Below are 11,624 nucleotides of genomic sequence, written 5' to 3'. Positions count from 1 at the left end.
TATTGTAACGTGCGTTTAATCGTGTTAGCTCGTATCGTCTTCTACGCTCGTAACATCTTACGTAGGGATTCCGCACCTACGTAGAACGAGATATTTCGTGTAGATCCGGCTGGGAACCTACAGTAACATCTAACCTTTGATTTGTCAAAACCTGGTCTTTCGCCAACGAACTTTCTACCCGTTTTCTTCATGAATCTTTTAACCCGTCTTACTATCATAGCCATCTGCCACTGCAGGTCCATCTCTTCTAGATCATCAGCATCAATTTGATCATACTCTTCATCCAAAGTTGCGGGATCGACTATTTTACCTTTGATGTAATTCTCATAAGATGCAATGAAAGATGCATAGAGAGCAAACTGCTGTTCAGCTGATTTAACACTCATGGGCATCTGTGAGTAGTCGTTGGTTGGAACATTTGATGAAAAGTTACCAGTTGTGGCTTGAGGTTTTGAAGAATTACTTCATGCAGCTACGAAACATACATCACCATCCATGTTGAGAGTCACATGACCATCATGAGTTGAATTTGAGTTTGAGTCTCCTTTTGAGTAATAAGCAGAGGATTCTGACTTTGAACTTGAACTTGAAGTAACTTTCGCACCATACATTCCCGGATCCTGAACCTGATCAGTTGGTGTCTCTTTCCGAACCATGTTAAGTTCAAAAGTTCGTAACTTATTGACTGCTGTTTCTAAATCAATATTGGCAAATTCTTTATCCTCTCTCATTAAAACCGTATACATTTCCCATTTCGGTGGAAGAGCATCAAGAAGTTTCTCTACTATCTCCTCTTCTTTGTATACAATGGAGTAATTGCTGAGTTCGGTCATCAAGTGATAATATCTGGTGATGATATCGTCAAGTGATTCATTTTTCAGATACTTGAACACAGAGAATTGGGTTTTTAGTAGCTTTGTTTTGGAAGCACGTATTCCCACATTACCCTCATATCGATTTTCAAGTGCTTCCCATAGCTCTCTAGCAGTTTTGTACTTCTTGAATGTATGAAGAATCTCTTGTGGAAGAGCCATTGTTATTGCAGCATGAGCTTTACTTTCTGCCTCATACATCTTCTTTTCTTCCTCTTCCATCTTATTGTACTTCTTAATCTGTTCACGACCCTCAAACAAGGCCGTTGGTGGAATGTATACATCTTGAATGCACACCCATATCTTAGCATCTTGATATTTAACATACTGTTCAAACCGATCTTTCCAAGCAACGAAATCGGTACCCTTAAGCATTTTTGGAGCCTTAGTTGCTGAACCGGCTTCAACTTCCATTTTTACCAGTTCCGTAATATTTATCGAAGTCATCGTTGGAAGAAACACGACTTGAAAACACAAAGATTTTTTTTTTTTTAATTTGAACAGTGACCAGTAGGCGAAGTTATGCTTAACTTCGCTTAAGCTTAACTTCGCTTGATTCCTTAACTTCGCTGAAACTCTTAACTTCGCTTGCTACTTAACTTCGCTTAAACTCTTAACTTCGCTTGCTACTTAACTTCGCTTGATGACAACTTCGCTTAAACTTATAACTTCGCCTAAACCCTACGAACAGTGACGGCAACTTCGCCTGATGAACACAAGGTTTTTGCAGGTTTTAATTTGACGTATTGCGAGGTATGCGAAGGTGTAATGGGTAATATTTGATAGTGGGAGATGTGTAGGACACAAAAACTCGGTATTTCAACGTTAACTCGTCCCGCGAATAGTCGAACGGAACGATTTCTACACTCGGGTGATAATCCTGAACCACACAATCACGAGCAAATGCTCTGATACCAATTGTAGGTTCCCAGCCGGATCTACACGGAAGTATCTCGTACTACGTAGGTGCGGAATCCCTACGTAAGACGATACGAGCGTTAGATGCGATATACGTTAAAACCAAGCACAAATACACGTTACAATACTCAAAAGACACGTTGTATTGCAACCCTTCAACACGTGATGTTCAATCACAATTACACGTACTGGAATCCTTTTCTAAAACAAGCCGTAGCCAAGGCATATAAAGCCTTCGACAACTTCGCCTAACAGACTAGGCGAAGTTGTCAATAACTTCGCTTGTCCACAAGTTCGCTTATATTAGGCGAACTTGTGAGACAACCTATACAAACCAAAACAAAACAAACTAACACGATTACAGACACTAGATACTGAACTACTGACATAATGCACCAACAATATATATTAGTTTTTATCCCCAGTATTACGGGGATGCTTTACATTATTCATTTTTAATATATATATACATTTTTGGAGTTTAATTTTATATATTGTAATGAAATTTATAATATACTTAGAGTGTGATGATAAAAAGGTTTAACAAATAACTAAGATGTTATAACTCGGTATAAACGTTATCTGGGTTTGGTGAGACTCAAGACCCGCTTATCTTTTTTACTATAAAATTGTTTCTTAATTATAAATAATATATTTTTTAAAAAAACATAATAATTTTTAGTATTTCCTATTTTATAGGAGTTTCGCATCAATAATTTGGTGAGAATAATATTTAATTTAATGAGATGTTATAACCCGTTTAAGGAATATATGAGTTTGGTAAGACATCCGTAAATTCGGGTGAATTCGGGTCAAATGCTTGAGAATCCTTCATTTAAAAATCAAGCAAATCTCGTGACTCTAAAAAAGGAGAACAACCACATCGCGACATGTAGGATTTTTATGGTTTCATTTATATATATTATAGATATTTGAAGTAAATCTGATATGAATAAATTATCATGTAAAGGAAAAAAGATAAATAGATTATCTTATTAAATAAATGAGATTAAATAAATTTTCCTTTTTACTTTTTACATGGAATGGTGGTTCTCGTTTGAATGTTTGATCTCACACACACCAACTTCTATCCCAAATAGATTATCAGAGAAACACAAAATAAAAATTAATCTAATTTGTTATTATATTGTAATAACAAAAGTTTTAATTAGTACAACATTCATAGTGCTTTTTTGAGCACTTTAATATGTCTAAAGACTCAAAACAGAAAGTGCTTGTTTTTCCTTGGCATTTATTAGGATAAAGGATATAAATAGAATTAGATGAGTACTCACGTAGCATTAGTCGGTCATGAGCTCACAAAGCTCTCTATTTACATCTTCTTCAATGTTTCTACAAGTAAATTTAGACAAATATGATCATTGCAAACTCTACATGCTAATTTTAGCCTTGACAATAGTAATCACTTGTCTATAAATCAATACTCTTGCATGTTCTCTCTCATATACGCATTCTACTTTCTGAGGTGCAACAGATAACTCAAGTTAGTTGCGAAGATGAGCAGTGAGATTGAGCTAGAACAAATCGGTTTTGAGAGCGATGATTCTTATGATCATCTGCTTCCATCCCTGACAATCGTTAACGCTCCGCGTTTAAGTGAGATGCACTTTCATGATTATGATGATGTTGAAGCTGGAGGTATGGTCACTTGTCGAATTTGTCTTGAAGGCGCAGGTGATGCAGGTGAATGTTATGGTTTTCAGTAATTTTCAAATTAATTTGTTTATATATTAATTAAGTGATTTGTTAAGTTTTTTAAGAGATATATGCTTTGTTTGTGATTATAATATTATAGGTGTAAAGATTATAATATTATAGGTGTAAATAATATATTAATCATGTGCGATCAAATATGTATCTATAAAGTTATTATAGGAAAAGCTGTCTACGTCTTACCCTCCTCAAACCCTATCATAGCTTTGCTGTTGGTGGGATTTACCGAGTACGATGATGAAGGTTATTATGACAGTCTTTCAGATGATTATTAATTTATTATCATAGTTGTTGATTATGTCATTTGATCCGTGAGAAAGGAAATTAAAGCTTTATAATGTTATTTTTCTTATACATATACGAGTTTATTTGATGATTTAGTAAAGTGGATATGGATACCTACTATATCAGGATGTTTCAAAATATATAGATATTGCAATAAGGTTGTCTGAGTTCATTTGATGCATGGTGGTGATATTATTTGAATCATTGATCTGGAATATATTGTATTTGTTAAAGCTAGCTTTTGAATTTTAATTGTGAATATGTTGTTAAACTGTGAATCGACACAATTTATAACTACAAGGCGGCATATGTAATTGTGTGGCTGACCGGCTATGAATGCGACGATGTAACTATAATAACGAAGAAAGATACGATATGCGTGCCTTAACTAATTAACGGCCAACGAGTATATTTATTATTATTTTTTTTGCACTTTTGGTAAGGCGAAAAGTGTAGTAAGATTTCGTGTTCACAGTCAGTGCAATCACTAAGAATCCAACAAATTTGGTATGCTACGTCAGCATCGCGTCTTGTGCGTGCATCATCTTCAAGTTGTATCTGTGTGCGTCAGCAACACGTTGTGTCTGTGTGCGTAAGCATCACATCTGTCCATGTGCATCAGCATTGCGCCGTACTCGTGTGCATCTACACCACTACGTGTGCGTATGTAACATCCGGCCTCTCGTACCACCAATATTGTCAGCTTGCCCACAAAAAGCTCATGGATTTGTTTTTGTTTGCGGAGGTGGAAACTTCCAGGGTTGTTGCTCTTCCTAGACTACTCTCACTCGAGCGCCCTTAACTGTGGAATTCTCCTATTGGTGATATGATAGGCGGGATATTCGTTATAGCCCAGTATCTCTCTTGTAAACATAACATAACAAAATAACGTGAGATTTGCCTAAGGTGTGTGTGTCGGGCACGTGAGTGAAGCATCACATTGTGTGTGGCGTTTTCTGTTGGCATAGTTATCTCCGGTTGATGATAATGTTGTTACCATTATACCATATGTAATTTTTCACATTCGGTTTTTGACTTCTTTGGTAACAAATATATCTCATTACGCAACTAATTCGTCGTTTACATTTATGTCTCTTGTTCCATAGGTGATGAGCTGATCTCTCCATGCTTATGCAAAGGCACCCAGCAGTTTGTGCACCGTTCATGCCTAGACCACTGGCGATCCGTCAAGGTAACGCCTTTGATTACCCTATCTTTTGTTGGAAACAAGATATTCTAACCCATGATAAGTTTTAACACATTTATGTATTAATTACTCTCAATAGGAAGGGTTTGTTTTTTCGCACTGCACAACGTGCAAAGCACAGGATCACCTTCGAGTAATTAAGCTAAGCGCCCATTCCTGGCCAAAGATAAAATACAGGCTATTTGTTGCAAGGGATGTTATCCTTGTCTTTCTGGCCATGCAAATGGTGAGATTTCTTATTATCGTTATCATGCTTTATCTTTTACTAATCAAACACGCCGCTCATTCAGCTGGTTGGGCTGCTTGGAGGCATTGCATACCTTGTTGACAAAGATACACATTTCAGAATTTCTCTTGCTGAAAAGTGGAACCTTATAATCTCGACAGATCCTTTACCGTTCTTCTATTGCGTGGGTATGTTTTCCCTTATATGCTGTTTAACTTTGACCTGAACCCTTTTTAACTGGTTGAAAGTTAATTATTACTGAACAGGTGTGTTTGTCTTCTTTGTGCTGGTTGGGTTTTTTGGGATGGTGGTTCATTGTCTGTCTTGCAACAACGACCCGCGCGTTGCTGGATGCCAGAATTTCTTTATGGGATGGGGAATGATGGACTTTTTTCCTGCCACAACGGATGTGTGTATCATCATGGTTATAGGTGCTGTGGTCATATTTGCGTTTCTTGGCATCGCCTACGGCTTTCTAGTGGCTACCATGGCAATGCAAAGGATCTTTCAGAGTCATTATCACATTCTCACCAAAAAAGAACTTACACAGGTATATTCATCTTCTTAGTTTCATAACAATGTAATATATAAACATCCTAAATCATTGTATTGTAGGAGTATGTTGTTGAGGATCTTCACGGATGTTACACCCCTCCTGAACTGGCTCAAGAAGATGTGGACCGCCTTGCTCTGTACAAGCTTCTTTAAGTATGTTGAATATTGTACTCGTCTGAAGTACGGTAATAGTAATAAACTAATAACAATAAAACAGTCATGTCATACTTTTTTGTTCTTAGGTAAATATTACTGCTTGTGTAATATGTATAGTGAAGTCCTCTTGTGAATTGTGATACAATATATTATGTGTGTGGGGTTTATATATTGCCATCTTGTCATGAACTCATTATCATAGTGACTAAAATACCGCTCATTATATTGGTAAGAAATTAAAAACCAAGAGATTAACAAATACAGAGATTAGAACTGATGGTTAGATTTCCACTTTTCACCATCTTGTTAATTCAATTCCTCAACCGTCCGACTTGAATCACTAACGAATATCAAATGATCACCGTCCCTAACTACTTCTATATCGCTTACTTCCGCCCCGTCTTTGTTTACCACCTTTGATGCCAAAAACCCGTATTTCTTTACACCGATCTCTAATAACTCCTGGAAGCTTTTCGGTGACATAACAAGTTTTCCTCCAACATCTCCTTTATTTGGGCAGCTTACAACTACCTGACCTAGTAGCAAGAGCACACAATTATCACTTCCTTGTGAAGCTGCTATGTGCTGAGAATGATAACAGAAAACACATAGGAAATCAAGTATGGTGTATGTTATAATATAACTTAGAATAATTGGCAGCTATACACATGAAAATTTGAATATGTGCATACCAAAGCCGTTCTTCCATTATTATCCGACTCGTTTGCTTCATTATGCAAAATAACATCTTCCTTTGGTGGGAAGTATTCAGCTTTTGGAAGTGAGTCAACAGTCTCTAACTTAGAATAATTGGCAGCTAAACATCAAACACAAATGTGCAAGCATTTGATCTTGCAACCGAACCGGCAAATGATTCCTATGTGCAAAACTCAGGCCGCTTGGATCGTGTCTCTATAAAAGTAAACATCAACTGTTACTAATTTGACAATTGATCTATACAGACGATAACATGATTTTTTATTGTTAAATCATTAAACCAGCAAAAGAATTGCGACGTTTAATTAAAGAAACGTCATTTAGCACACAATTTATTTTAAATAAATGAAGAATCAAACGAACCACATAAAATATATATTGTTTTTTTGCCAGATTTGGTATACCCAACGATTATGTGCGAGTTTATCTCACTCTATTTCTAACTTCAATGGACTATCTACAATTGTATTATATAGTTCTCAAATTTCTTAATTTACTTTTGTGTTAGAACTCACCATATAACACTTACTTTAGATGAAACTAATTGACAAAAATATGCTCTAACTCTTATTACATATATAGTTAGCTATTAGGTTATATATACATTAAAATAGCATCTAGATCATTTTGAATATTGAATACCATACAACTACGTGTTTGCATTTTTAACCATGTAGATATACTAAATCTACGCCATACTTCTATCTTAGGAGTCTTGTTATTTGTTTGCATTTATTAGCTTGTATAATAGACTTTGGTATTAATAGTCTATGGAGTAAATTAGATTGGTAATTTGGTGTACTTGACACCTAAAATGAAATATCCAAATAGTTAATGAGCAAGCCAATGTGGCGATGTGGGGGCTAGTCCATTAAACAGACACACATGTTTCTTAAAGTGGAGGTTTTGGGTTAGAGAGTAGTCTAAAATTGTTAGTGTAAAATAAAATAGGATTCACGTTTGTCGGTAAGAAAACAAATATCAGTGGCTCATTGACAAAGACAGAGCCTATAAAACCATAGGTCTAAAGGTATTGGATTCAAGTGTCATAGACGACAATGGTAAAAATAAATTCGTTTTTTAATACAATTATGTAAACTCATTATTTGCATATTTACTTGAATATATATAAAATATAAAAAAAATAAAAAAAACCATTTTCGACCACAAAAAACCCAAAAATAAAAAAAATCATAAAATAAAATAAAACACAAAAATCAAAAAAGTAAAAAAAAAAACCAAAATTCTAATTTTATCATCCCGGTTTCAAAAAAAAACTCGATTTAGCTAAATTATATACACATATGTATAATACATACATATATGTACATTTACATGTTTTTTTGTACATATGTGTATAATTTAAGATATATGTAGTTGTACATATGTGTATATTACGTAACTAAAGATTAAATAAAATTATACATATGTGTATAATACAACGTTTTTTTTATTTGTTTTCTATTTTTTTTAATGAAACCGGAATGAAATATAAGAATTTTGGTTTTTTTACTTTTTTAAAATTTTTATTATTTTTTGTTTTATGATTTTTTTAAATAGATTTTTTAAAGGTGTTTTTAATGGTCCAAAATGGTTCTTAAAATTCTCAATCATATGACTTATTATCTTCTAGATAAGTTTTGGGTTTAATGAAGAGATAATCATACGAAAGCAGTGACAAATATTATAGATTTTTGTAAATCTTAAGTTGGAAAATAACAATCGTAAAATTTGGGCAATTGAAAAGTTGTGAAAACAACAAAGGAAGCATGTTTTAATTAACTTTTTTAGTTTTTTTATTTAAGGTTTGTATAAGTAGCTTCATATAGTCTAAGGTTGGTATCTTGTATGTACGTATATCTAATAGCGCAATTCAAAGAGCTTTTTTATGCAGTTATTGGTAGAATCTATTAGAGTCTTTATTGATAAAAAGTATGTTCAATTGGAAGGACTACAAACATTTTTCAATAAAATGAATACCATTAAAAGTGGACTCCTTTTTATAAAGAGTAGTTTCGAACTAATTCCAACAACATAGGTCTTGGAAAAGAGAGGAATAAGCGTAAACTCAATCATATGCACAAATTGTGGGGAATTATCGAGTCTATAAATTATTTATTAATTCATAAATTGTTTTCATGAGAACAATCTTGGAGAAGATCAACAACTGATGCATGCTACGAGTAATATCATGCAACTAGGTTTTGTTAATATTATACTCGATCAAGCCTTTTTTTTCCTAAACGGCCAAAGCCAGGGCAAACTTTCATTAAAAAGATAAATGTGGTTATAAACTACGACCATCCAGATTTTCTGGACATAAACCATGCATGGGAAAAACCACTAGACCTCAAATCAAACTAAAAAATTAGACATACTCAAGTCATTGGTTGTATCCAACTTTTATGAGAAAATAATTAAGAGGATATACTGATCAACTGAATGGTTTATTTGGAAAGCCCATAAAAATAAAATCTTTAAAGTGTAAAACTAGCCAGGGAAACTAATTGAGGAGCTAAAGGCGAGCACACTTCAATGAAAATTTTTTTTGGAGCCAATTGAGTTTTATTGGAGTAATTTATATCCTTTTAAGTCTCTATTATGCTCAATTGGCTTTTTTTAAGGGCAAATTACAAAAGAGAGCAGTGTTAGAATGCCTTCAGACTTCCCATGCTCAAGATTTCTTAACCGTCATCTCCAACAAATGGTTAGGGCAACAGATGTCAGCAGTGGAGTACCAGACCATTCTTAAATATTGTTTGACGATCCCACTGTTCCCAGTTGATCAGGCAAGCCCGATTTGCCGCAAAGTTTGTTTGGATAGTTTTGGTGAACATGTTGTTCATTGCATGGAGCTTCCGAGGTTTAAATATATACACGATTTAGTTAGAGATGTACTTTGTGATGTGTTAAAATGTGCAGGGATCTTGACAAAAAAGAACCTCCTGTGAATTTTCTGTCGGATCCACTTGAAGGGAGCTCTACTCTCCAACCAACAGACGTTCTTGTGTTTGGATATGTAGAGGGAGCACGCTTGTATAGACCTTACTGGAGTATCCCCTTGTTGGGCTTAGGGATACCGGGTTTTTAGTTAGGCAGGCTGTGATAAAGGCATAATTAGTAAAAACTGCTAAGCATGAGAAAGCATGCGCCAAGAATCAATACGTCTTCATTCTTTTTTCTTTTGATACATTTGGGTCTCTTGCCCCCGAAGCTATTACGTTTCCCAAAAGAGTTCAACGGGTCATGCACAGTAACTTATGGACGCCAAAGAACTATAACTTTGTTTCACTAGGACCGAGTTTGCCATTCAAAAGGGGTGGTGGCGTAGCTTGTTGCCTGCTTATTCACCTCTCTATTGTAATTGGAACAATATATGAATCAAAGGTTAACACCCAAAAAAATTACTACATAAACTTTTAATTCACAGTAATACAATTAGGCTGCAAGCTCTTTGGTAGTTGGCACCGGTACGCATGTTTGTAGGCTTGTGTTTGATGCCTTGCTAGTTTCTCTTTAAAATTTTCGTTGTTTAGGAAAAAAAAGAGAGGCAAAAGAGAGCTTTGATCTCACATATAAAGTTTGAATCTTGATCTTTAAGTTAATGTTGTTTAGGACTAACTTAGCGTTTTAAAATTAACTTTTAAATCACTGCTACTATTATTTATGTTTTCAATTTTCTGTAGTTTGTTTCCAAACCCAAATGAGACCCATTAAATGGGCATTCTTTCGATTTAGTGGTTTATAATTTAAGCAATTGTTGCATATATGTAACATCCTGAAAATTTCATGAATAATATTAAAAATTATTTTTGTTGGAAGAATTAATTTTAGTTAGTAGAATAATAATATAATAATAAAAGGTAAAAGGATGGTGGGTTAGAATAAATAGAATTAATTATGGACTTAAGATGAAGATGGGTCTAAGGTGTAACATCCTACTTTCGATGATAATAATAAAAGGAAATTTCGTTTATTCAATAATTTGTCGTGTATCAGTTTAGATAACTAAACTATTAGAGGGTGGGCTTGGAACTTAAAAGATGAAATACGGGATGATAATGGGCCTTAGGTCCATGGGCTTAAGGGGGTATAAATAACCCTTAAACCATAATCCTTTTCATTTTTATCCATCTCTACACCATAGCCTACACCTTCAAAAACACACACGCACCCTCCTATATCCCGAGCCAAGATCCGAAGGTAAAAACCCGAGCTTGTTAGTGTTAGAGTATCGTAACTAGCAAAAACCGAAATCAAAGACTAGATCGCGTTCGTAAACCGACTCGTTTAAGGTACATTCAATAACGAAAACTTGTTCGGTTTGTTTAATGATCCTAGATCTATTCAAAAATGGTAAAAATGAATCAAACACAACGATTCTCGTTGAAATTCGTAAACATTTAATGGGTTAATTAATCATATAATAAGCCGTATATATAGATAGATCAAACACACCAGTTAAACGACATGTTTTGATGTTTGGATGATTGGGGTTTGTAGGCGCTGGGTATACGATCCTAATGATACCAATTTCGTGTTATTTCATTAATATTTGAGGTTTAATTGGGAATCTGGTGTATCTTGACTGTATATGTTCTTATCGATTTTGACTTTGACCCCAGAGTCAAAGATTTGGATAAGGCCGATACTCATTCGTCATGATTGAACGAATCGCTGGTCATTCGTTAAGCAATCATAACGAATGAGGTTGCATGTGTAACGAATGATCCCTCATTCGCCCTATAGGAGTCACGAATGATCTTACTCATTTGTTATCAATTCATTCGTCATGAAAGACAACGAATCAGCCCATTGGTTATAATATAAACTGGTATGATCTTGTAACGAATGAACCTCTCATTCGTCTTAAAGACATAACGAATAGTCTACTCATTCATTATTCATCCATTCGTCCGGATGAGATAACGAATGGAACCATTCGTTATAATGA

At 34.6% G+C, this 11,624-nt stretch overlaps 2 protein-coding genes across 2 annotated transcripts; both read left to right on the top strand.

The window, feature by feature from the left end:
• The first annotated feature begins 3,068 nt into the window (after positions 1-3,068).
• On the top strand, positions 3,069-5,950 carry LOC143615444 (uncharacterized). The gene is made up of 5 exons (XM_077088565.1): positions 3,069-3,494; positions 4,916-5,242; positions 5,307-5,430; positions 5,509-5,792; positions 5,858-5,950. The coding sequence occupies exons 2-5, from the start codon at positions 5,234-5,236 to the stop codon at positions 5,948-5,950; spliced, it is 510 nt and encodes a 169-aa protein (XP_076944680.1). The 5' UTR covers positions 3,069-3,494; positions 4,916-5,233.
• A 3,440-nt stretch (positions 5,951-9,390) lies between these two features.
• On the top strand, positions 9,391-9,761 carry LOC143615443 (uncharacterized). Its single transcript, XM_077088564.1, has 2 exons — positions 9,391-9,533; positions 9,593-9,761. The coding sequence occupies exons 1-2, from the start codon at positions 9,391-9,393 to the stop codon at positions 9,759-9,761; spliced, it is 312 nt and encodes a 103-aa protein (XP_076944679.1).
• The last annotated feature ends 1,863 nt before the right edge of the window (positions 9,762-11,624 follow it).

This window comes from Bidens hawaiensis, unplaced genomic scaffold (genome assembly GCF_021521415.1).
Source record: "Bidens hawaiensis isolate Kalapana, Puna unplaced genomic scaffold, B.hawaiensis_p1.1 tig00042942_1, whole genome shotgun sequence".
Taxonomy (NCBI): Eukaryota; Viridiplantae; Streptophyta; class Magnoliopsida; order Asterales; family Asteraceae; genus Bidens; species Bidens hawaiensis.
This window is presented reverse-complemented; position numbering and strand designations above follow the sequence as displayed.